The sequence below is a fragment of the Ambystoma mexicanum genome, chromosome 4q, assembly GCF_040938575.1.
Source record: "Ambystoma mexicanum isolate Mex_15411 chromosome 4q, UKY_AmexF1_1, whole genome shotgun sequence".
NCBI lineage: Eukaryota > Metazoa > Chordata > Amphibia > Caudata > Ambystomatidae > Ambystoma > Ambystoma mexicanum.
In genome coordinates, this window is record NC_090928.1 from 968,487,689 (window position 1) to 968,514,895 (window position 27,207).

Sequence of the window (27,207 nt, forward strand, 5' to 3'; positions counted from 1 at the left end):
CCGTGGTAGCTGCGATCGCTCTGGTGGAATGGGCTCTCGGACGGCCAGGCAGCGGTCGGTTTGCCAACCGATGACAGTACATGATACAGCCGGAGAGCCATCTGGAAATGGAAACCTTCGAGAGAGCCTTCCCCTGATTGACAGGTCCAAAGTTCACAAAGAGTTGTGACGTCTTCCGAAAACACTTCGTGCGGTCCACGTAGAACTTCAGCGCTCTAGCCACATCCAGCGAGTGCAAAGTCCTATCAGCTCGCGACAAAGGCAACGGGAAAAACACACCAAGGGTTCGTTGAGGTGGAAGTCCGACGGCACCTTGGGCATGAAGGAGGGGTGCGTCCTGAGCACCACCCTCGTGTCGTGAAAAGTCAAGTACGGGGCCTTGCAGGAAAGGGCCTGGATCTCTCCCACCCGTCGTGCGGAGGTGATGGCCACAAGAAACGCTGTTTTCCACGACAGGAACTTCAACGGGGCCGAGTGCAGAGGCTCGAACGGAGGTCCCATGAGCTTGGTCAGCACCACGTTGAGCTCCCACGCCGGGGCCGGAGCCTTCACCGTCGGGAACGATCTGAACAGTCCCTTCATGAACTCTTTCACCAGACGATGAGACCACAAGGACGTCCGCCCCGTGGTTCTGGTGTATCGGGAGATCGCAGCAAGATGAGTCTTGATGGACACGTGCGCCAGTCCAGCCTTGGCCAGCGTCAGAAGGTACGGCAGTACCTGGGGAGCCGTAATCCTTAGAGGGTTAATCTTCTGTGCGTGGCACCAGTCAGAGAACCTCTTCCATTTGTGTCCGTAGCATTTAAGAGTCGAGGACACCCTGGCCTTTGCAAGAACCTCTCTGCAGTCGGCCGGTATGTCGTATCCTCCAAACTCTAGCGCTGCAGGAGCCAGGCCTGCAAGCTCAGCGACTTCGGGTCGTGGTGGAGGATGGCGCCTCCTTCCCTGGAGAGCAGATCCGCGTCCACTGGCAGCTTGATTGACGGGGACGCTGACAAGTCCAGAAGGTCTGGGAACCATATCTGCCTCGGCCATGCAGGTGCGACGAGGATCATCCTGCACCGTGACCTCTTGAGCTGGTTGATGAGCCGGATCAGCAGTGGCAATGGAGGGAACGCGTATAGGAACAGGCCCTCCCAGGGGAACGAGAAAGCATCGCCCATGCTCCTCGGCTGGGGAAACCTGCTGGCGAACCTCCGGCACTTGGAGTTCGTCGCCGTCGCGAACAGGTCGATCTGGGGTGTGCCCCACCGTCGGAAGAGGCGATCCACTAGATCCTGCCGTAGTTCCCCACTCGTGGCACGAGCGCAGCTCCCTGCTGAGTGAGTCGGCGATGGTTTTTATCGCTGCCAGATGAAACGGCACCAGAAACATCCTTTGGGCGACGGCCCAATGCCACAGGTCCTGCGTCTCCTTGGACAGTGCTCGGGACCTGGTTCCGCCCTGTTTCCTGATGTAAAACATGGTGGTGGTGTTGTCGGTGAAGATCCTCACCACCTTGCCCTTGAGGGACGGAAGGAAGGACCCGAGGGCCCAAAACACTGCACGGAGCTCCAGGACGTTGATATGGAGGGACTTCTCCATCGGGAGCCAAAGGCCTCTCGCGTGCAGATTTTCGGTGTGCGCTCCCCACCCTTCCAGGGAGGCATCCGTGGTCACTGTCTCCAGGTGGCCTGGGGTCTGGAAGTCCATGCCCGCCGTCAGATGCGCGCGGGTGCCCCACCACCGGATCGCTCGCCGGAAACTCTCGTCGAGTGTGATCCTCTCCTCGAAGCTGCCCGTCGTTTGGATCCAGCGCACATCCAGGAACTCCTGCAACAGGCGCATCCGGAGGCTGCAAATGGGAATGAGGTAGATGCAAGAAGACATCATTCCGAGGAGGGACTTGATGGACCTCACCTTGGCCGCGTCGGCAACCAACATCCGCTGTACCTTGCCCAGGATGGCCCTGGTCCTTTCCTCCGACAGGGAGGCCAGAAGGGACACTGTGTCGAGCTTCGCTCCCAGAAACAGTGCGTCTTGCACGGGTACCAGGTGGGACTTGGCGTAGTTCACGGAGAATCCCAGGTCCGTGAGAAGTTGGACGGTCCTTGCCGTGTGCTCCACGGCGAGCTCCCTCGTCTTGGCTCGGATGAGCCAGTCGTCCAGGTAGGGGTAGACGTGGATCCCCTCTCGGCGCAGCTGCGCCGCCACTGGTGCAAGGCACTTGGTGAATACCCTGGGTGCCGACCGTAGACCGAAGGGAAGGGCTCTGAACTGATAGTGACGCCCTTGGACCACGAACCTGAGAAATTTTCGGTGCCCCTTTAGGATGGGAATATGGAAGTAGGCATCCTCCAAATCCAACGACGACAGGAAGTCGCCCTCCTCCAGCTGACCCAGGATGTGCTGGAGGGTGACCATCCGGAACTTCTGTGCCTTGATGAACTTGTTCAGTCGTCGTAGGTCTAGGATGGGGCGCCATCCTCCCGTCTTCTTCTTCACGAGGAAGTATCTTGAGTAAACTCCGGAGCCCCGAAGCCTCTTTGGGACGAGTTCGATGGCGCCCTTCCTGAGCATCGCCTTTACCTCCCGGAGAAGCTGAGGGACGTGAAGCTCTTTCCTGGCCACAGGGGGGACGCGCGGGCACCTTCTTTGGAACTCGAGCGCGTGGCCCTGGGCTAGGGCGTCCAGCACCCAACGGTCGGTGGAGATGGACTCCCACACGCTGACGAAGCTCGCCAGCCGGCCTCCCACCGGGGTGCTTCGGTGGGGGCCCGACCCCACGGCCGGTTCAATCCTGCTTAGACGAGGCTTTGCCGCCTTGACCTCCTTGGCGACAACGGCGGGGTCCGCCTGACTTGCCTCGTCCCCTGTAAGCTTCCTGAGACGACGAACGGGCCGCTTGACGGTAGGTGGAAAATCCGCCGCCGGAACCTTTGGAGGCGCCCTTGCCTCCGCCGCTCCGAAAGGGTGGCCGCCGTTGCTGGAGAACCCCGAGAGCCCGGGCCGTCTCCGTGTCCGCTTTAATGGCTTGAAGGGAATCGTCCACTGTTTTCCCAAACAGGTTGTTCCCATCGAACGGCATGTCCAGGACTCTGGTCTGTACGTCTTGATGGAAGTCAGTAGCCTTGAGCCACCCACGCCGCCTAAGGCGCACGCCGTTGCCCAACTGGCAAAATCCAGTGTCGGCGATGTCCGTCGCAATCGTGATGGCGTGGTCCAACGCCACCTCACCTTCCTGCAAGATCTCCAGGGCATCCGCCCTCTTGTCGTCCGGTAGGAAGTCCAGCAGGGGAGCCAGGGGGAGCTCCCTGTCGTAGCGGGCTACGATAGCCAAGGCGTTGGCCGCCTTAATCGTCGTCGCTGCAGACGAGATGACCCTGCGCCCCATCGTGTCCAATTTCTTTCCCTCGTCTGGCGGGGAAGTCGACGTGGAGGCCGCACTCCCCCGCCCCCCGCTTTCTTCCTGGCCGCCGCGGAGACGACGGAGTCCGGGGTAGGCTGTGCCCGGAGGCACAAGGGGGCCGCGTCCGGGACCCGGTACTTCTTCTCGTACCGGTCTCTTCTAGCAGGCATCGTGGATGGGTTCTTGAGGAGGGCGAGGCCCTCATCCCAAATATCGTCCAGTAGAGGTACCGCGAGGACCTTCTTCCCCTTGGCCTCGCGCCGCTGATAAAGGAAACCTTCCTTCTTCTTCTCCTCAGGGCAGAGCTGGAAGAGCTCGGATGCCCTGGCGATCATGGAGTGAAAAGATCCAATCTCGTCGGGCGGGGAGGCCCGGGTGGGAGGTGACTACGGCAGATCCTCGTCGTACACCTCGTCGTCCGTACCCGTCGCGGCCGTGTCAGTCCCCGTGTCATCCCCTCGAGTCGTGGACGGGGAGGAGGGCTGAACGGGGCGCGACGGTTGAAAAGGAGGTGGAGGGTGAATCCTTCTTTTCTTAGGAGGGGGGCTGCCAGAAGGGCCTGGTTCCGGGTCCCCCGACGGGAGTGGTTCCTCCACTGGTAACGGCAGTCTCGTCCTTATCTCTGAGCATAAGGACTGTATAGCCAACAAAATGGCCGCCGAGTTGTCTTGCCGCGCTGGCAGAGGGGAGTCCGACGGGCTGGTCTTCTTCCACGCCAACGCCGTGGCTTAAGACCTCGATCAGTTCTTCCTCAGAGGTTGAGGCAAAGACAAAAGGAGTGTTCATCTTCCTTAATGACATTCTGCAGCTGGCATCCAGGGCAGACCCTGAACAGCTTTCCGGGCGTCGAGCTTCCCTTCTCCTGGGCCATGACTGAGATGGACCTGAGAAACTTCTGGAGTCCTCCAAAAGCGTAGCTCGATGAAATCTTCACCCTTGAGGGGCGTAGACTAATCCGACACGGGTCCCCGTTGATCGGATGGAGAGTCGGTGGAGCTTGAGGCTCTTTTGACCAAAAAAACGAAGTTTTTGAGAAAAAACGTGAAAAAAATAGCACTAACGCTCGAGAGCAATAGCACGAGGATCCCAACACATGAACGTGCAGTAAAAATCTGAAGATGGCGGCCAGAGGCGGTGCTTAGGTAGAGGGCAGTCATTGGCTGTGGTCAGTATCACGCAGAGACCAGTGATTGGTTACTACTACGTAAGACAGATCAGAAACGAAACTGATACTGTTTTTTTCTTTACCGAGGATTCCCAGCCTGACGACGGGGAATATTCATGAGCATGTGAATCCATGCCAGACCCCATGCTGGAGAACTGCCGTACTATCAGTTATGGCTGAAGCTAACATCTCATTAGATCTCTTGCTTACCAATCCTACTAAAGCTAAACTTAAGTTATATCAATTGGATTGGCATCTCACTCAACAAAGTTGTCGCCAACTGAAAGATTTCGATAGAGATAGTTTTGGACACAAATAATTTCGGCAAACAGCTGATTACTTACTGAAATGTCCTTCTCCTAATCTAAGAAACCAGATAAAGATTTCGGTTGAGCTTCTGGCCCACAAACCAAATATTATTGAGAAGAGGTCTAATTAAAGTGGAAAATTCGTACTGTCGTTTTTGTAAAGAACCAGAAATCAAAGAAACTCTAAGACCTATACTAATTGAGTGTCCTGCTTTGAGAAAACAGAGAAGCTGTTTTTAACATATTGACATGATCACATCTCATAACTTGGACAAATGATGAATTATGGCACAAGCTATTTGCGACTCCCAAAATCTCATTGAGAATAGCTATTATTCGATTTTTAAATACAGAACTATATACAGATTGTAGCGAGATTTAGTCTCCATGGCTGCTAAGCTTGTATATATTCTTAATAGAAATTTTGCATTTTTCAAATTTTATAAATTGTAATGAAGCGTGTGTGGGGTTAGCTCATGTTGCATGTGGTCTACCCTATATATCTCTTTTAATGAAAGGAATGGAGTAGCTAATTAATTCAGAAAGTATTGTGTTACTTTGTTTTTATGGTTCATTCTGCTTTTTTCATTTTTTTAAATATTTTGATGTTTTATAATGCTTCCAATGTTATAACAATATGTGATTGTGTTTGCCTCTTGTTTAATATGGTTGTTTTGAAAGGTTAATTAACGAACCAAAATAATAAAAAAAAAAAACACACTACTGTATCCCAGAGCAGTAAAGTGAAATTGACTTTACTTACCATTGTAACTTTCTAGACCCAGCAGACACACCATCTTACAATAGGGTGCTGGTGGGGTTACCTAGTATCCCCTTTGTCTAGCTTCTCATCTAACATGTTTTATGTTACCCTTTTCTCATTGAATGGCTGGTGGCAGTGGCTTCATTTAAACTACCATGGTGTGCATTTACTCCGGGCTGCGTTCACAGCTGCTGTAAAGCAACCACAGGAGCCATCTTTGTCAAAATGGCGCCCAGTCTTTTCGCCATTTCTTTGTGGAAAGGTCCTTTTGGAGATTTACTCTGCGCACCAAACCAGGTTTGGTCTCTGTTCATTTTGCCTTTGGCGGGATTCATGAGTGAAACCTGCCTCTGGCTCCAGAGAGTCTGTGGTCGGCAGGAAGTGAGGGAGGTGCCCAAAACTCCCTGTGCTTAGTCTCCTAGGAGACCCAAATGCACTCTGTGGTGATTGGCTGGCTGTCCAGCAAGGACAGCCACCCTGCTGGGTGATTGGCAGCTAAGCTGGAATGAATGGGAGTGAACTGAATAAAAGGCAAGTCCTTTGGCTTGGAAGGCAGAGTCGACCACTGGACGAAGGAACCGAAGAAGAGCTTGAAGAGGACGCCTCCTGCAACTCCTGGACCGGTGGTTTGCCCGGTGAAGCCAAACTGCAGTGCCGAAAGACCAAGTTCACATCGACAGAGAAACCCCTGCAAGGACGACTTTTCCCTTTGAGAGAGACACTTTGACATCCATCTCGGAGCTGGCTGAATTTCCACAGAATTGCTGCTGGAAACCGTATAGCCAGGGAGATTAACACCAGATTGTGTGCGTTGCTTTTAAGCTGGCCTAGAGCTTTTGGAAGATCTTACGGACTCCCAGGAAGCAGGACTGACCAAGCCTAAACCCCCTCAGTGCGGGACCCCATAAGCAAGGAAAGTCCATCTCGACAGCCAGAAACCACGGTGTTGCTATTTGCGGCTTACACAAGGAGCTGAAACACTGAACAGCCACTGAAAGTGAAGTTCGCTGCTTGCGAGTTTTGACCGCCCCAGTGCATTGCAGGAGTCCCTCTACGTCCTCCCTCTTGTCCCCACGACTGAGGCCCAGGAACAGTGAGATCTGCAGAGCTGCACAGGAACAGAAGTCATCAGCTGCATCTTTTCTTCATTTGTAAGTTACGGTAAAACAAGTCGAAGAGAACTTACCTCTTACTGTACAGTTGCTTGAAACTTCTACAACTCACAAATCTAACCAGCTTGTGGCCCTACATTTGATTCTTCATCAAAGAATCCTAAGAACTTGTGCAAAGACTTTTCCATTTACTTACCAGATCTGCTTCATCCTATACAAGACTTTTGCCCGTTAACTTTGGCTTACCCTATTGAATTGTAGGACTCCTCTTGGAGGATCCAAAAGTATTTGCCTGCTTAAGAATATTTGCAGTCTCTTGTGTTCCAATAACCTTTGCCTTTTACCAATTCCTAAAAGTATTCTAGATGCCAGCAGTAAGATATTAATGTCCCCAGCACTCTAGTTACTCAAGTCACTTATTGGTGTAGGTTGCATATGTGGGCCATCCCAAAAGGGTCTTTACTGATTTAGAATCTAAGAGTGTACAGTATTGAAGTGTATTTGTGTGGTATGATTATATTGCTCCCTTCTGAAGAAGGCTTTCCTACTGACTGATAAATTAATAATTGGTTATGCAAGAAACTTTGTGTAAGAGCTTATTTGAATACCTTTAAATGTAAATCTGTGTACCTCCACTACAGCTCACATTTACCCCTCTTGAGATAAGCCTGGCTGCTCAACATGCTACCAAAACTATGCAGCACATAGCAAAGGTTGGGTTCCCTATACCTGTGGTCAGAGTTGTGTGTAGTGGTCCCAGGGGGTACTGCATACAAACTTTGCCCAATAGCGACCTCCGGTGCCATCTCTTCAACTTTTTTGATGACTATGATCGGTGGGAGCCACTCCTAGAACTAGAGCGCTTGGTCTTCTACCCCCCTCCCTCCACCCACACTGAGGAGAGTCACCTCTTGACTCGTCAGTCGAAGGCTTAGCGGGACAAGTCTTAGGGATTTAGGAGATTTTTCCTACCTGGAGTTTCCCCTTCCGTTCCCTCAAGGCCTTTTCTTCCTGTCATGGACTGACACTAGGAACAACTCGACGTGTCGTGGTCCTTCCCAAAGCACCACAAGCAGATACAGTGCGCGTTAGTAAGAGACATCTTGGATCCGCAGTCCCGCATTTTTTTTTTTTTTTTTTAAGCCGGACTTCAGTGTTGATGGAGTCGAAGATGAAGGCATATCAAAGAGTTTTGTAACAAACCGTCACAAAATGAGGCGCGCTGAATTTCGCTAACTAAGCAAACACTGTCGTAGATAAACGAAACTGAGGCCAACGGGCGCAGCACACGCTACATATATACTCGATGACGTCACCCTCGATGGAGGCCTTCGAGGGACATCGACTCGATGCCAGCAATGCACGGCGCCATGTGCCAAAAAAGATTTACGAAGCAGCTGAAGCTGAACATTACATGTCAAAGATGAGGCATATGTTGAAGGACACAATACATTCAGAATGACAGTGTTATTTGTTTACTAAAGTCACTCAGACAAAGCCTGTAGGTAAGAAAAGGAGGGTTAATCAACACTACAGCAGTGATGTACTATCTACTAATACTTTAAGGCTCTAATGCTTTGGCAGTCCAATATGTAACTATGCAAGAGTTCAAAGTCAGTGTAGGAGTGGAGCAAAAGTCACAGGTTAGTAACTTACATAAAATGCTTTAGCAAGATAGTACAATTTATAGGGACCCTGCAAAGGACTCCCTAGCCGAGCACAAGCTGTTAAGCCTGGGCAAGAGGTATGGGTGGACAATCATACTCCAGTCAGACTTTAGCGATTATTCGACTTGAGGTAGTTCTACCTTGAGCGCCACAGAACCTTAGGGTGGTTGATGAAAACAGCTGGATTCTCTTCTGTGCAGCAGCGACGGACCTGGTCTCCAGATTCCTCGGTCTAGTGACAAAAGGAATGAGACTGAATGGGAGGTCACAGCAGCAGTGGCGAGAAAGGACCCTCAGCAAAGATTTCTTCAGTCCACGGTTCTGGCACCTTTTTTATCAACTCCAACAATGAACAGTTATTGTTTGGCTGATCTTACACAATTCAGCAGTCCTGCACTCTGGTGAGGGGACTTGAATGAGTGAGATTGTGCCTCTGGAGGTCCAACTGGAGCTCACCAAAGTTCAAGGCGGATTCATCCATGCAAATAGAATGCACTGAAAATGGGGCTGAGGTCCACTGGTATTCGTGGTTTGCAGCCCTGGAAGGTCACAGCACCTTGGGAGATGGCTAGATCTGCAGTTCGTCTTGGACTGATTGGTCCGACCAGCCAAAGTCGCCCACTTCAGACCTCCTCCATCGATAAGAAAACAGGGTCAGGACAACAGTGGTCGCTTGACGGTTACTGGAAGGGTCTGCAGTCCTCAGCTTCGGATCTTCTGTTCCTGAGGCAACAGGCAAGTCGATCACTGGAGCCTCAGCTTTTATGCAGATTTCCCATTCACGCCTCTACCAACTCTCCCAGCAGTTAGGGGCGGGTGGCTGTCCCATCAGGGCAGCCAGTCCCCCAGTCAGAACAGGTTCCATTCACGCCCTCTAGCAGACAAAGGACAGTGGAGTGTTAAACTCCTCCCCTGCTTCCTGTCTACACACACACTGGAGCCTAGGTGGGGCACCCAAGGGTTCCTGCCAAAGGCAAAACTCACATTCCGACCTGCCCCTCCAAGAATGGTAGAAGGCCTAACAAAGGACAACCACACAAAAAAATGGCAAAAAAGAAGGCACCACCATGTTAGAACATAGGTGACCCTAGCACACAAATTGGAAGAACATGTCCACTGCCACCAACCATAATTTTAGTCTTGAAACTGACCAAAAAGTCACAGGAGCACAGAAGGAAGAAACTAGGTATCCCCCTTAGAACTACACATAAGGTAGGGTGTGCTAATCTCTCATAAATCAAAGTTTTAGGAAGGATACAAAGTATCCCTCTTTCCTTAAGAACAGTAGTTATTTTGGAAAATTAAAGATTATAAAAAGCAGAAACCAAAGGGTCCCCAGCAACACTGCGCGGAGGGTGCGGTGTGCTGCAAAAATATAACAGGTGCCTTTAAGAGATACGGAGGAAAGCCAGGCTCCATAACAAAGTATAATATAAATAACAAAGTTCCCTAGAGATAAAGCAGTAAGAATGAATGAGGGGGAAAAGGCTCCTCAATAAGGAGAAAAAAGAAAAAGGTCCAGCAAAAAGTGCTGGTGGTGTCACTAGGAGAGAGGATTAAGCACAACACTGATCAATCTCCCCACCGACTGAATACATGAGAAATAATTGCCCTTACCCCTAGGCTATAGATATTGTTAAAGTGCTAGAAGTGCAACCGAGCCCCCATGATCAATGGCAGGGCTTACAAAATATACTAGCCCGCTAGCATTGGCGAGTAGGTTTTACGAAGGATGAGTACCATTTGCATGAGACTCGACTTGCCGACGAGTATGGGGATTTTAGAAACATTTTCCATTTATTGCAAACACACTTTGTTTGAAGTAAATGGCAAATACAAGTTTCACTGTGCATACCTGAGCGCATTACAGCACATATGAAGTGTGCTTATGGCGACATGCTCCATTTTACAAAAAAGCACTGGTAAATGTGTAACCAGTCACCTTGGGGCAAGTGCATTGCTCTGCGGTAGAGTATGTAAACTAAGGAACTTGCCCTGCAGGACTAGTCACCCTCCAGCTTATAGGTATTTTGTGATCCTGCAAATTGCTGCAAAAACAGTAGTTTTTGCAAAAACACCAGTGAAACAGGCTGTTTTTGCAAAAACGACCATTAAATAAAAAGACATGGGGGGCGGGGTGTTCTCCAAAAAAAGATTTGATGCAAGAAATGGAATGCACAACTCATTGTGTGCGCCAAAAGAGCAGCCCAATCCACTATGGCACTGTGAAAAAGGCTATCTGAATGGGCGCATCAGATATGTGCCCATTCAGATGGCCCATTTCACCCCTCTGCGCAAATCAGGGTCCGTTTCTGCACTTTTAAAAGAGCATCCCAAATTTATAAACAAGATACGCTTTCAATTTGTACAGAAATTGTAGGGAACCCTATGCACCTGCTGCGAATAGGCACACGTAGGGTCTTCCTGACCCGGCCACATTTTTTTGGTTGGCAACAGCCGAGTTATTAAACGTTATCTCACTTGCATTTCTGTTCCGCAAATAGGATAAAAATATGTTTTTTGGGGTTGCAGTTTACAGGGACAGGCCCTGTAAAGGCTTGTCCCAGAGTAATGCGCTGGGAACCTGTAGGACCTTGTCGGGAGAGCGTTTTCAACACAAAAGGCAGCTGGCCAGCACATAATTTGTGCCACAGCTCAGCGCTGTGGAAATGCGAAGGTCACCTTTCAGACTAAGGTGACCTGCTCAGTTCCAAAAAATGGGTTCTCTAAAAAATAGCATATCCTCCTTTTTTAGAAGCCCCATTTTTGGAAGATCTGGCCCTAAACCTACATGTTAAATCGTCACAATACGATCGGGACAGGAGAGAGAGGGGGATGGGGGTGATGGGTGAGATGTGGAGTGGTAGGCAAGAAAGCAAAATGAGAGCAGTGGGTCAGAGGTAGAAGCGGTGGGCAAGAGAGCAGAGATGAAGCAATGAGGTTGTGGGCCAGAAATCAGAGAGGAAGCAGCAGGCCAGAAATCAGAGAGGGTTTGGAGGTACATAAACTAGAGGTAAGCGTGGCCTCAGGGGGAGCAGTGGGCTAAAATGCAGAGAGGGTGCGGTGACCCGGAAAGAGGCAGTGAGCTGCACATTGGGAGAAAGAATGAAAGAAGAGTGATAGATGGGAGAAAGAATGAAAGATGCAGAAGTAGCATGAAAGAATTAAGCACTATACTGCGGGAGAAATTGGGGAGCATAAGGTGTGAGTTGGGAGTATGATTTGGAGTGTGGAAGGGACTGGGAAGTGCAAATTGTGACTTAGCCGTGTGACAGCACATTAGTATGTGTATGACAGAGTGAGAGGTTCGGGAATGCAAGTTGTGATGGGGAAGGGAATAGTTTCTTACCTGTAACTCCATTTCTCCAGCATTGGTATCTTTCATGGATTCACATGCTTAGAATATTCCCCGTCGTCAGGCTGGGAATCCCCGGTACATTATATAGACCCTTTCCCGTAGGAAAACTTTTGACGCTTATGCGTCCTATCCACCTCGTTTTGTATCATGCGTGCCCGCGCCGTCAGGACGCCATGATATAAATACAGGACCCGCCCCCGCGCTCCCTCAGATTTCGGCCCCCAAAGTAGTGGGGGAACCAGTTTGCATGGCCAGGGGAGGCAGGCGGGCGCATGTGAATCCATGAAAGATACCAATGCTGGAGAAATGGAGTTACAGGTAAGAAACTATTCCCTTCTCCAGCATTGGATCTTTCATGGATTCACATGCTTAGAATAGATTACATAGCAGTACCATCCCGAAAAGAGGAGGCGTGCATGCAAACTCACATACTTTCCTCACAATGCCCGTTCCCTATGGTCGTGTACCCATCAGCAATTGTTAACATAGAAAACGAACAATATTCAATCATAATTGAACAAGAACTAACCCCTCAACCGGGGCTTACCTTATTGGAATAGGTGTCGAAGCACCGCCTGTCCCATCCGAGTATCTTCGGCATGTTGTTGTGACATGCAGTAATGGCGGGTAAAAGTGTGTGTAGCCGCCCAGGTAGCCGCCATGCAGATGTCCCCCAGAGGGACTCCAGACCACAGCGCCGTCGACGATGCCGCCGCTCTAGTTGAATGAGCTCTTGGGCGTCGCAGAAGAGGCTTTCCAGCCTTGGAATGGCAGTACGAAATGGTAGACAATACCCATCTTGACAGTCCTTGCTTTGAAATGGCTTTGCCTTTAGCACCCAGACCATAGGCCACGAACAATTGCCTCGTTTTCCTGAAAGGTTGCGTGCGATGAAGATAAAACTTGAGAGCCCTCTTCACGTCTAATGTGTGTAACGTGCGCTCCGCTCCCGAGCATGGCTCTGGAAAAAAACGTAGGTAAGACAATAGAGGAATGTTTATGGAACACTGAAGGAGCTTTCGGTATGAACTGTGGGTTAGTGGCAAGGACCACCTTGTTCTTAAAAAATCTTAAGTATGGTGGGTCTACCATTAGACCTTGGATTTCCGAAATACGTCGGGCTGAAGTGATGGCCACCAGGAAGGCCAATTTCCAAGACAAAAACTTTAGAGACGACGATGACATTGGTTCAAAAGGAGGTTTCATAAGAGACTCTAACACCAGATTGAGGCTCCACACCGGAGGAAATCTCTTCTCGGGAGGAAAACTCCTGAACAGCCCTTTAAGGAAGTGCTCAATCAGGCGGTCGCTGAATAATGGTGCGGAATGTCTTTGACGTGTAAACCTGGAGATGGCGGCCAGGTGTACTTTTATCGACGACACCGATAAGCCCTTTTGAGCTAAGAACAGCAAGTATGGAAGGAGCTGTTCCGGCGTAATCGACTGCGGAACCAAACCTGGTTGATCCCCACACCACTGACAGAAAACTCCTCCATTTGTACGAGTATGAAGTGTTTGTGGAAGGTGCTCTTGCCGCTTGCAGAATACGACGACACTCCTCCGGAATCGTTAGCTGGCCAAATTCGGCGAAGTCAGGAGCCAGGCCGTCAACTTGAGGCTGTCCGGGTCGTGATGCCAGACGACACCCTCCTGTCGAGACAGAAGGTTGGGGATCTTCCTGAACCTCATTGGCTCCGCCGCCGCCAAGTGCAGCAGGTCTGAGAACCACACCTGCCTGGCCCAATACGGGGCCACCAGAATCACCCGACATGGGTACTTGAGGATCCATTGCAACGTCCTCCGGATAAGAGGAAAAGGAGGGAATGCGTACAGGAATTTGTTCGTCCATGGGAAGGAGAACTCATCCCCCAGTGAGCCCTGCTGAGGCCATCTGCTTGCATACTGAGGGCATTTCCTGTTGTCCTTCGTCGCGAACAGATCGATGGAAGGATGTCCCCACTTCTTGAATACATGTTGTAGTTGCTGGTCGTTCAGCACCCATTTGTGAACTTCGTTCATTTCCCTGCTGAGGGCATCTGCCTCCACATTTCTCACACCTGGCAGGTGGAACGCCAAGATTAGCATGTTGTGTTGCAGGGCCCAATGCCAGATTTTCTGTGCCTCCGTCGACAGGGACCTGGAACGTGTGCCTCCTTGTTTCCTTAAGTAAAACATTGTAGTTGTGTTGTCCGTCATGACACGCATCACAGAGTCTCTCAGTTGAGGGAGAAAAGATTTTAGAGCCCACCGCACTGCTCTCAGTTCTAGCAGGTTGATATGCAGGGAGGACTCTTGTAACGACCACCGGCCTTGTACCTGTAACGTATCCAGATGAGCTCCCCATCCGCTCAGCGATGCATCCGTCACCACCGTCTTCTGGAACTCCGGTTCCACCAGAGGCATTTCTTTCGTTAGATGAGAAGAAACTCTCCACCAACAGAGTGCTTGTACCAGTTGTTCGTCGATGACCAGTCTGTCGGACCAGCGACCTTGGCTCTGCGCCCAACGGTCCGCTAGAAATTCCTGGCAAGGTCTCAAACAGACGGCAGTTGTTTATCAACGGAATGCAGGATGACATGGTCCCAAGCAGGGACATGTATTTGCGCACCGACACCCTGGTACCGCATCTCCATTCCGACGCCTTGCTTTGTAGCTTCTGTATTCTTTCGCTGGATGGTCTTACAAGGCTTGTGTGCGTACGAAACTCCGCTCCTAGAAAGACCAAGGTCCTCGAAGGCTCTACGGAGGACTTGCTGAAGTTTATCGCGAAGCCCAGTTCCTGTAAGAGGGACATCGTGGCCCCCAGACTGTTTCGTGTTTGTTCCATGGACGAGCCTCTGACCAGCCAGTCGTCTAGATAGGGATAGACATGGTGACCGTCCTTCCTTAAATGGGCCGCTATGGGGGCCAAGCACTTGGTGAACGTCCTGGGGGAGGACTTGAGACCGAACGGGAGGACCTTGAACTGAAAATGCTTTCGCCCGACGACGAACCTTAAATATCTCCTGTGTCGTGGACGTATTGGGATATGAAAATATGCGTCCTGAAGGTCTAGCGACGACAGATAATCCATGGGTTGCACTGACCTGATATCCTCCTGGAGCTTTAGCATTTTGAATTTTGAGCTCTTTAGCCATTTGTTGAGTACCCTCAGGTCGAGAATGGGCCTCCATTTTCCATTTGGCTTCTTGACGACGAAGAACCGGGAATAAACCCCTTGTCCTTCCTGTGCCACAGGAACCTGTTCTACCGCTCCTTTTTGTAGCATAAGCGCCGCCTCTTGTCTTAGAACTCGAAGGTGGGGCTGGGCCGAAAACACTGGCGGAAGACTTGGAGGCTTGTTTTTGAATTGCAGCGCATGACCCATGCGAATCGTGTCCAGAACCCATCGATCTGTGGTGATGCATTTCCATTGGTCGATATGATGAGAGACTCGACCCCCCAGGACGTTCCGAAGGCCGTCATTGGTTGCTGGTTTGCTTGTCCTTCGTCGACGAAGGACCCGAGCCTCGTCGTCTGGAGGCTTGATAATCTCTGCCTCTACGTGCCGACTAGGATGCCCGTCTGTAACCTTGTGAGGAGTATGAGGGCCTGTTAAATCCACGGTCCCTAGAGGCTCCAAAGCGGGAGTTTCCAGAGGCACCCCTGAAGGGGCGAAAAGAGCGAAAACTTCTACCTGTCTGGAGGGTGCCAAGAGACCTAGCGGTATCCGTGTCTTCCTTCATCCCCTTCAAGGCTTCATCTACCTTGTCTCCAAACAGATGTTCTCCTTCACATGGCATGTCTAGAACTTTGTACTGGACTTCAGGTCTAAAAGTAGTACATTTGAGCCACGCTTGTTGACGAATTACTACGCCATGATTGATTTGTTTGAACCCAGACTCTGCTAGGTCCACCGCAATATTAATTGCATGGTTCGAGGCCTCCTCGCCATCCCGTACTAGCAACATGGCTGCTTTGCGATGTTCTTCCGGCAGATGTTCTAGGATAGGGGCTATTTTATGCCACATCTCCCTATCGTAACGTGATACAATCGCCAAGGAGTTGGCTGCTCTTACCGTCGTGGCGCCGACTGAGAGCACATTTTTCCCGAAGGCGTCCTGTCTCCTTGCCTCGCTTTCTGGTGGGGTTTAACATTTTTGCTGTACTCTGGCCTTCCTAGCCGCTGCCGCCGATACCACAGAGTCTGACAGTGGCTGTGATGTTAGACATTTTGGAGTGGACTCCGGAGCTTTAAACTTTTTCTCAATACGCCCCTTAATAGCCGGTTCCGAGAACAGATGACGCATCGTCTTCAGGCCTTCTTGCCATACGTGGTCCAGGATTGGGATGGCAAATACCGACTTCCTCCTTTGACCCATGTGATCAAAAAGAAAGCAATCTTTCTTTTGCTCCTCAGGAATTAAGCCGAACTCGGAACACGCTTTTCCCATCATTGCATGGAAGGCTCCCACATCATCCGGAGGAGATGGTTGTGCCTGGCTCCTCGTAGACTCTACCTCTACATCCGAATTCCATGTTGGGTCTCTCGACGGTGACAGGGAAATGTCTGACCCTGAGTCACCTCGTATAGAATCGGACTCCGATAGCTCACCCTCCTCCTGCGCTCGAGGACGATCCTTCACCACCTGGGAGGCTGACGGGCTTTTGGTCGTTGAGCGAGCTGCTTGAGCTTGCTCGTCGACGAAAGGTGCAGAAAATATCGACGATGAAGTGCCAGGCTGAGGGATCTGCGTATCCAGACGCTGCAGGAGCTTCTGAAGTGTATTAAGCACATCCAGAGACAAAACCGTCTGGTGGGTCAGCAACGTCGAGGATAGAGGGACCACACCCCCACTCGCACTCGTCGTCAACGTATTGGAAGGCCTTAGGCCCAAGTCCGACGGCTGCATAACCATGCCATATTCTCCTTCCACCGACGACCCCGGCAAGGCCGTGTCTTGCAGCAGGACCTCAGGGGGGGCCGGGTCACAAACCTCTGGCTGTCAGGCCATAGATTGAGTCACCGTCGACGAAGGAATCCCCACCGCTGCTGCCTGAATAGTAATAGGCATCGTCGGCGACACCGGGGTCGACGAGCAAGTAGCCGGCACCGAGCCTTTAGACTTCGTAGCTGATTTCGTTGCCGACTTCCCTGCTGAAGCGTCTCGACTCACGGAAGACCTAGGACGGTCCCCTGAGGAGGATTTTGATGCCACTTGCCTCTCCGTCTTAAAGGATGAGGAGGAGGACTTTTTGTGTGATGAGGAAGACCCAGCATGCTTCCCCGTATGCTTGTCCACAGGGCATTTTTCGACAGGCCGCACCTTCTTCGAGGGGGGTTCCGACTTGCTCCTGGAGGCCGTGGAGCCAACTTCTGATGCCGGATAGGCACCCGCTCCGTCGTTAAGCCAGTCGACCAACCTTCTTTTCCGGTCTTTAAGGGTTTTTTGGGAGAAACCCTGGCATATCTCGCATGTATCCGCCGTGTGGTGCGGGTGGAGACAGTAGATACAATTCATGTGGGCATCACCTTCATAGACTTTTTTGAGTCCACATGTCGCACAAGGACGAAATAAAGATTTTCCGTACATATTTTCTTCAGAATGTAACGTCGCCGAAGCGAAAATACAACCTAATTTCAATTAGCAGTAACCACGAGGATCCCACTACTTTGAAAGACGGTTGAAATCTGAGGGAGCGTGGGGGCGGGTCCTGTATTTATATCATGGCGTCCTGACGGCGCGGGCACGCATGATACAAAACGAGGTGGATAGGACGCATAAGCGTCGAAAAAGTTTTCCTACGGGAAAGGGTCTATATAATGTACCGGGGATTCCCAGCCTGACGACGGGGAATATTCTAAGCATGTGAATCCATGAAAGATCCAATGCTGGAGAATTGGTGAGACGTGTGGGCGAGAGCGGTGTGTGAGTAGGGTTTGGAGCACATAGAAGGGGATATTTTCAGCATTGCAACTGATAACAATCAATACAGTGAATCATATTCAATAGGCATGCACATCAAACAAAAAACCAAGCAAAAACAAACACTGTTCTGCCAAGTCAGAGATATCTGGGACGCTTGCTTTTAAATTGATACAAAAAAGGTGAACATAATGACACCTGGCTCTCTTGTAGGCTTGGACACTGCCTCTTTCTTACAATGTACCAACCTTACACCCTCCAGTTAAAAAATGTGCAGTAAAAATGCTGCAATATATAAAGTTTTGTGCCGCACAATTTGCCATTTCATGGCGCAATATCCTGGAGGGTCGGACTACTGGGAACTTTAAGAATTTGCAATGACTGAATGGTGTCAGTCAAGACAGCCAACAGATCCAAAGGTCTAAGGACTAAAATAGAGCCTCTGTCCATGTTAGAGGACTATCACCCAGACCAAAGTGAAATCTTTCACATGGCAGTCTTAAGCGCCAGACTTTGAGACCCCAAAAAAGAAAAGGTCTTGCAGGTACTGCTCCAGGTTCATGGATGCCATCTTCTTCAAAATCAAAGACAGGGTAATTGAGGACACCGATATCAAAGTCCTACCTTTGAACGGACCAAAGTGAGAGTATGGTTTACACCAGGACTGGTCAATAGCGCAGATCACCTTTTTCAAAAGAGACCCACAGTGATCTCTGGCAACCAGGGCTAACTGCTCCAAAAGCCTACTAGGTGAGCCGGTGTACAGGGACCCAGATAGTCAAATTCATGCCAGCAATCAACTGTATGGTTTTAGGACTAACTAATCAATTGACAAGAGTGGAGAGTATAAGGGTTAGGGCTTGGCACAAACGTTAAGATATTAGGAATACAATCGTCAAACAATGGGCTGGACTGCAGTATTCCTCAGTTGCAGAAACCAGGATAGTCACGAAATCTGGATTAACAAGGTTGTACATCATCTCAGATTTCAGTAGGAGACTTCCGCATGTCAATCATACGAGCAATATGGAATTATTCTTACAACCAGGAAAAGCCAATGTGAACCACTTCCAATTTCATACATTCTTCAAGGACATGGTATTTGGCTCTATCAGATCAACTGAGCTTGAAGAGACTTTTGTTCTGCTTGAAAGCAGTGCAACAAAGAAAACAGAAAAACGTCTCTCGGCCACAAGCTCCCTGATCAAAATATCCAAACAAAAGCAGCATCTTGCTGAATACAAACACTTGGCAAAAGGATCGGAATTTGGAGCATACCGAAAACGTGACAGTCAGTCTTTCGGTTTAACAAAAAAAAAAAAGACAACCAAAGTCAAATGGTGCTAGACTCCAGGAAAACTGGGAGGTTTTCGGTAGCCATTTTGCAGCTGACGTTGAACAGAAGAAATCAGAACTCTATTGTGATTTTACCATAGATCGTAGAATATCAAATAGGAGCAAATGAAATACCTGCTGTAAGAGAATATTCGGGCCAGTGAAAGTAGCAGGCCTATGACAAAATGCACTGGGAGGACCACCATAATATTCCAGAACTGACAAGACTGTAGGCCTTGAGGTCAGTCTACAGACAAAAAGGTGAGGAAAGCACCATGTAATAAGAAAACCGGGAGCAGTGCAGGCATTCAAAAAGCCATTAATAAAATGCAGTGAAGAAAAGCAGTTATCAATGCTAAGCTGGGAACTGAGAGAAAAGTAATTTGGCTAACAGACCAACCTCCACTACTCAATATGACACGAAGGGCCATCGATTTCTCTGTACCTTTGTTCGATGCTTCACCCATATGAACTTTGATAATCGTCAAAATAGGTAGGTGGTCATTTATATATAAGAGGCAATTTGAAATCGTAGTTTTGAGAGATATACTTCACAACAGCAGATCATAAAAACAGAACACACTCACTGGTGACATGTAATATGGCGTGCCAACAAATGTCTTTGCAAAGCTGTGGTCGTGTTGCAATATCCGAGCCAGTCCAAAGTCTCCAAGTTTCACATTTTGTTTTGCATCCAGAAAAATATTGGCCGGTTTCAGGTCACGGTGAAGAACAGTGAGTCCACCATCATTTCGTTTATGGCAATCTTTCAATGCCAAAATCAGCTGTGCAAAAACACGAAGTACAAATTCTTCATCCAAAAAGCGCCTGGGGGGAAAAATAAAAATAAACACTTCATTCCCCATGAGATCAAGCATTCAAATCCAGATCACTCAAATGCAGTGTAACGTTAATTTGTACATCACAACGGTGTCTAAAAGAAGTCTGCTATTAATACCAGTGCTTAGCCCTTATTTCGGCTAACAATTTTAAGGCGCGTCATCAGATTTATTTGTGGTACTTTATCGACATTTGGCTTCGGTTATGAAAAAACGCTAACCAATAGATTTACACAAGTATAAAGTGACATTAACACCTGGATACCTACATATATGTGCCCCCCCAGCCCCTCTAGTCCCCCGTGTTGTTGCTGTATGCCCCCCTCCCATCCCCTCGTCACTGCGTGCTCCCAAGCCCCTCTGGTCCCTGTGATGTCGCTGTGTGCCCCAGTCCCTCTGGTTCCCATGTCACTGTGCCCCTGGCCCCCTCTGTCCCCATGATGCAGCTGTGTGCCCAGGCCCCCTCAGTCGCAGTGTTGTCGCTGTGTGCCGCCAGCCCCTCCCCCTGGCCCCATTGATTTCGCTGTATGCCCCACAGCCCCCTCTGGACCTCTGATGCCACTTGAGCGCCCCCCCCCGATCCCCATCGCATTGCTGTGTGCCTCCAGCCCCCTCTGGTCCCTGTGCTGTTGCTGTATGCCCCACCCCCCTGGTCCACCGTGACGTCACCACTGTGCCCCCCAGGTCCCCAGTGCTGTTGCTGTATGCCCCCAGCCCCCTCTGGTCCCCGTGATGTCGTTGTGTGCCTCCACATCCTCTAGTCCCCAGAGTTGTTGCTGTGTGCCACTGCCCCCTGGCCTCCCGCGATATTACTGGTGTCCACCCCAGCCCCCTCTGGTCCTCAGTGCTGTCGCTGTGTGCTTCCCAGCCCACTGGTCCTGTGTTGTCGCTGTGTACGCCCAGCCCCTCTGATCCCCTAAGAAGGAGGGGGGAGTTGCCCCCCCCCCTTATCCCTGTTCCATTCCTCCCCATCCCTTTCATTGCAGGAGTTGTCTCGATTCACGAAGGGTTCACCATCTATAACCTCTTGCCAATGCTTGGATTTGACTTTTGGACACATCCACTCGTGGTGCTTCACCCCCTCTACTCTCATGCTGGATCCCGCACTCAGTTCCCCTTGAATCATGCTGTACCCATCGTCACCGTGAATCCTCGCCTACATTCTCGGTTTCCTTACAACATTGTGTTTTACTGACCTCTGCAACTGTATTCGCCCACTCCCATCTGCTTCTCTGCTCTTTCCATTGTTTTATTCTCTGCTCTCATTATCTCCTCCCTCCTCTCCCTCCCTTACCTTTCTCTGCACTTACTCTATTCGAATTGCCCCCGGACCGAGTATGATGGTTAAAATTGTTGTCTCCTCCATCCCCATTACTTGTTTACCCCCCCCCCCCTCTGTACCTCTCCCCACTCGAGCACTGCCTGAAGTGTCAGGGGCCTAGTGCGATCGTTTCCCGTTTTGTTCCTCCCCCTCCTTTCTCCTCAGTCGATTCTCTGGAGATGTCAGGTAATCGCCAGTTTGTTCCCGTTTCCCTCCTGTCACTTGCACTGTCTGGGGTGTCGCTAGACAGAGTGCAATGGCTAATCATTGCATTTGTGTTGTGCGTGGCCTGGAGGACTGTTTTGCATTTTCCCCTTGTTCCCTCTTGCCGCGGGGCGCCTTGAAACGCATTATGTGTGGGCGCTTTATGAATATCACTATGCTGACTCTCTACTCTACACCATCACACAATTAGAATGCATCTAAACCTCTCGATCAATTCGCCCCAAGAACGCTATCCCATGAACACCTCATCACCATAATAAAACGCAGCTATACCCCACGACAAATCGACCTAGCTGCACACATAAGCGTCCCACAGGCCTAACGCAGCCAGAGCCCGTCTTGGTGCCCACCCACCAGACTGCACACATTGAACCGATATCAATACCACCACACCTAATGCTAGGATGCAGCTACCATCAGGCGATTACATCAGCTGCACACTTAACTGGTGCACACAAGCACCCTTTGACACCCTACTCTCAACTGTCCTGGACTACAGTCCCCGAGGGCATTTAACATACCAGTGCTTTGAGGTCATACCAATGATACATAGAGCGCTATATAAATCTCAAATGACCTAACATTTAGAGTGGAACGTAGCCAATTTAAGGTAGGCTAAATGTGCGTATTAAGAACCACCATATCTTGCGATGGCTGCTGACCTGAGCCACTGGTAGCCATTTAAACAGTCTTAAAGGGAAGAGTTATCCTCTTATACAAGCCATACTGTCGGTTTGGCCATTACCTAGCAAGTTATGACAAAGCATGGGGTCCAAAGTAACAAACCAGCTTTCTAAATGTTTCCAAATAGACAGGAAACCAAAAACGTACAAGTAAAAAGGGTAATACAGAGTAATGCAGAGGATTTCAATATTTGCAAGCGCAAATTTAGTTTTTATACTCTAGACAACCAGTTTCCAAAAGACGAAAAATCAGGAAAGTTGTGTCTTGTGGGTGTATACTATTGCACAAAGTACTACACAGGTCAACGTTTCATTTGACCAATTAACAGGAATTCGAAAATGCAGGAATCTCATTACAGCTCCCAAATGGTCCCACTATGGGCTTGTGCTAACCTAGGTTCTGTAAACTGAAAGTAAACCTGCAAACTAAGGACTGCTAGGATATTTAGGGACAGGTGCAGAGCCATGAATCCTGTTTGACCTAAACCTACCCGCTAACTTTCGCCATGCGTCTTTCATCCAACACTATAGTGCCAGTAAGGGTTGTATTCAACCAACGTACCAATTTTTTTAGGCATGCACAACCTTCAGAGATCCCTCTACAAGCAGGTTTCCGCTCCACTCATTCCACGGAAACTGCTCTCATGAATGTCTCCAACTTCATTGCCTCAGCTAAGCACTCCAACCTATCCGCTATCCTAATTCGCCATGGCCTGTCTGCGGTCTTAGACATCAAGCCCTTTTCTGGATTGAATCCGACCTGGCACTGCACCAATTCTCCGTCTCCGGGAGCAACAGCACCTCTCAATTCAGTCTTCCAACTGCTTGCGTTACGAAAGGTGGTGTCTTTACACTACACCTCTTCCTGGCCAACACCCAAATATTATTTTGCTGAACTCTGCTTTTATCACTATCAAAATTTCCAACAGTCTTACATATTGGATGACTTTGGACTTTCAGATGTTAAACTCTACTAAAACAGAGCTCCTCTTCTTCCGACAAATACCCTCATGTCTTACACCGGACCATCCAGTTCCCACATGACACTCTCCCCTACTCTATGACCCTTCTCACACTGCCTTTAGTTTCATCTCCAAAACTGCAACCTCGCCTCAACGTCCGAAATATTAGGCAATTCAGGCACCTCTTTACTGCCAAGCATCCCTTAACCCAGATTGTCTTCTTTAAACTGGACTAATGTGCCAGCATCCTCTTTGGTCTGCAAACTATGCTTTCTGTCCTCTCGACAAGACCATCAACTTCACTACCAGAACTCTCTGAACTCCCTCACGTCATACCTACTTCCACGTACACTCACCAGGCTGAATGGCTGACATTGCAAAACAGAGGAAGATTTAAATGTCTACTTTGTTTAGAAATCTATCCACGGCAAGGCACCACTGCATCCATACTCTTTCCAACTCTAGAAGCCATTTCGTAATCTCTGCTCTGCCTCGACTACCCTTGTGGCAACCTCACAATCGTTGCGCTACCTCACCCTCGTTGCGCTTCCTCACGCTTTCTTTCTTCTCCTTGCTCCGCTTGTATGGAAATTTCTTTCCAAGGACATCCGGGAAATAGTCCAAACAGAATTTGTTCAAACTAAACGACTACCTCCTCGCCTCAGAATTACATTCTTAACCTACCCATGACCTGCCTTCTAGCAACCATTTTTCCCCCGCCTCCAACCTGCCTTTGCTCCTCACTTTCTCTACCTCCACTCTAGCACTTCACCAATCATGGTCACATCCCCAACACATCTGGCTGTACCACTTACCTGCATTTAAAAAATCTAATGTTGGTTGTCCTCAATCTATGAAGGTCCACCCATATATTGTCAGTGACTGTTCCATTTACTCCCCTCCACAAACTGACTGTAAGAAGCTCACTGCTTCCCATCAAATCCGATTTCTGATCCATTGTATGTTCTTTGTGATCAAAAGTGCATTGTTCCACTGCGAGTGTATGGTAACAAGCCTCAAACTTCCCAACTTGCCAGAGTGCGACCTATATGAAGGGTACTCCGCTCTGCAAATAGTTGTCCTAGTACAGCAACATATATAACAGCATTGGGCAGGTACTGCCATAATGCCACTACCTGCCAATGCAAAACACTAAAAGGATGCTTTTTCTGATGACATTACACCTCATTACTGGGGTCTCATGTCCCTGTTACCTTCATATATAATATCACTCAAAACAACGAACATATGTGGCTTACTTTGTGCCGAGGAAAACCTTTTTCAGACACTATTATTGTGTACCCCAACGCTTGCCCTCATCGGAAGCACACCCTTTTCCCTTTGTGTTGCGGTCTAGCCCTAGATAGCGCTGTGGCTCCGCCTGTCTAAAAGGGATAAGTAGGAGACTTGCCCTCTGGCTACAATGAGGCAACTTCAAAAATTGGTTATCATTAGCTATGACTGTGCATAGAAGAGTTCACTAAAAAAGGAATTGTGAAAACCGACAGACCACATGGGTCTACATGCTCATACGCTATTTATTTGCCCTCCATGGGGTGTGTCTGCTCACCGCAATGGTGTTTTTGAATAAAACTCTGTAGCAAGTGAGAGGTGCGATTAATTATATCATCTCACTACTATCTGTGTGGCTTCTTTCGTCACCACTAGAAAAAAGGGTCTCATGTGACCAAAGAGTCTATATTAAAATTATGAACCACACTTCGGCGTCCGGAATAAACTGTAGTGATTGGCGGTTCTTATCGGTCTTTTGGAATCTGTGCCACCCCCACCCCACTATTTTGCCCCCAGACATCTGGGTCTGTGGTCCACCGGTTTCAATGATCTATCTTTTCATGCATCATCTTCTTCGGGACCGGTTCATTTCATTGAGATAGACTGAATCTGCTCATCTAACAAGTCTGGCACAGCATGTTCTGCGGGACAGAAAATTATGAGAGTCAGTGATGACTTCTCCTGAGAGCTAAGCATAGGAGAATCTTACTCGATTTGTCTTATTCACCGTGAGCAATTAGACATGTTCCCTGGAACATCTACAATAATTCTTTTCTTTCCTTTCCTGACAAGCCCTTCCTCAGGGGTGCTCCGTCATGCTTGATTTCTCATTTTGCCATAGATAACATTCATGTGACCATTTTTGATATGGCAGTAAATTCTCACTTCTACCTGATTCGTACGCTGTGTGCACACTGTATTTAGATGGAATCCTGATATGTACTTCGTGTTGGTTTGTCCGCACCACTGTGGCTGTTCTTGGTCTTTCCCTGTATAATACAGATGAATACAAATATCTTTTGTTAGCCCGTTGTCATTGGTATCCCTATAATCGTGGTTATTTCAGACAATAATCCCACGGGACTTTCTTTACCTGATAACTTTATGTACTCGGCCTGGACTTGGTCAAGTATTCACACGGAGAGTTATTTTTCGGTTGGGTAAATCTCAGGGTTGCTCGTTTACTCTGCGGAGCTTGGTAACACGGGGTGATGCTGTGAGGTAAACACCAAACGTATCATATAGTTTTCTATGGCCGATTGCTCAGCTCAAGTGTCATTTTGCTGGTTAATTTGAGTTTATGTTACTTTCAGTTTTTATACCCGCTATTTCTTACTGTTAACTTAAGTCACCTATTGGTTTGTGGCTATGACATTGTCCCGTGCTCTTAACATGCTTAATTGCACAACTAGTGATCTATTACCAATCACTCGGCGGTGTCGCATTGTTCTCAAGGCCCTTTTCAGTTACAGATGTTTTTCGTGTACCCATTATGCCTTCCTATTTTATCACCTTTACATTTGTAGTTGTGTCAATCTCCCGTGCTCTTGACTCAATTACTTGTACCACTTGTGATCTATTGGCGGTCACTCCGATGTGTCGCCTTTTTCTCAAGACACATTGCATACAAACTACTGCGTTTTCTAAAGGTTTTCTCACCTGTTTCACCTTCGTTTCCTCCTAAGAGTGTGCAGCGAGGCTCCACATTAGAAATCTGGCGCTGCTCTGGTTTTCAGTTTGCTTTGCGTCACGGCTCCTTGCCATAGCAATATCCGTTTCCGCATTTACGAGTCATGCAGCATTTAGGAATGGGATATGCTATCCTATACTGTCGGCCAAGTTTCTATGGGCTGATCCCATTTTTTAAAAAAAGGGTAAGCGGGCCAATACATCCGCTTTTCATTCCCGTACATGTTTTATTGGTTTGTGAACAATGACACTACATACATGTGTAGAGTATAGAAATTCTATACATTATTGCCACATTACATTACTTGTGGCAAAAGAGCGTGATCTGAGGTGTAATGATTGAATCACTAGGGCCATATGATAAATTGGCCCCAATTCATTGATACACATGGGTAAGCGTGTCAATGTTGTATTATTGATCCATATGATGCTGCTTTGCATTACTTTTCTGTGACTACACATCTATCATCCGATAGTTGTTATACCGTGGGATACAATTGGGTCAGATAGAAGGCGGTACCCAGGCCTCATGTCAACCTAGTACTTGAATGGCTCCTCTCCAATGACTGTTACTGTTCTCATTTCTTATGTTGCCAATCTGTTAGTCCTGGTAAATGCATCTTTGGATGCCTTTTTGAGGGACTACCTATGGGATCCTTTGTTGTGGAACTGCCTTCATTTTATCAGTGCCAAGCTATTCCAGAGGATTTCCTCCTTCAGTCCGCTTTTTACTACGTCTAGGTGGAAAATCCATTGTTCTTTCTTTAATAATATTTCATGGAAGTTCCCACCTGTCCTAGGAAGGGTAATTTTTTTCCAGTATAGTCCACTGGAAGTCTCCTCATGAGCGTTTCCATTATGTAAAGTGAGCGACCAACGGTGCTGTTTTTTTTTAGTCCTAATACACGTCTTTTGTTCAATCAGTCTTATTTTTACACTGTGTGTTGGCATGCCGACATATCTGAGATTACAGGGACACGTAATTAAATACATAACCCCTTTACTGTTACAGGGTGTGCTCCATTTTATATCGACTGTTTTGCTTCTTGTTTGGTTACACATGACACAGGAGCCATACGGTGTGTGGCCCCTGGGCGGTGTTGTGACCCACTGGACTTGTTCTGGAATGTCTTTCTGTTCCTTTAGCGTGTGCACTAATTTATCCCGGATGTTATTCCTGTGTTTTATCGCAA

At 48.8% G+C, this 27,207-nt stretch overlaps 1 protein-coding gene across 1 annotated transcript in view; it reads right to left on the reverse strand.

Annotated features, from left to right (window-relative positions):
- Nucleotides 1–27,207, reverse strand: part of NEK2 (NIMA related kinase 2) — a 457,766-nt gene that overhangs the window by 397,318 nt on the left and 33,241 nt on the right. The window contains exon 3 of the mRNA XM_069608523.1: nucleotides 19,590–19,830. Coding sequence (XP_069464624.1) covers nucleotides 19,590–19,830 — 241 coding nt within the window. The remainder of the gene's footprint in view (nucleotides 1–19,589; nucleotides 19,831–27,207) is intronic.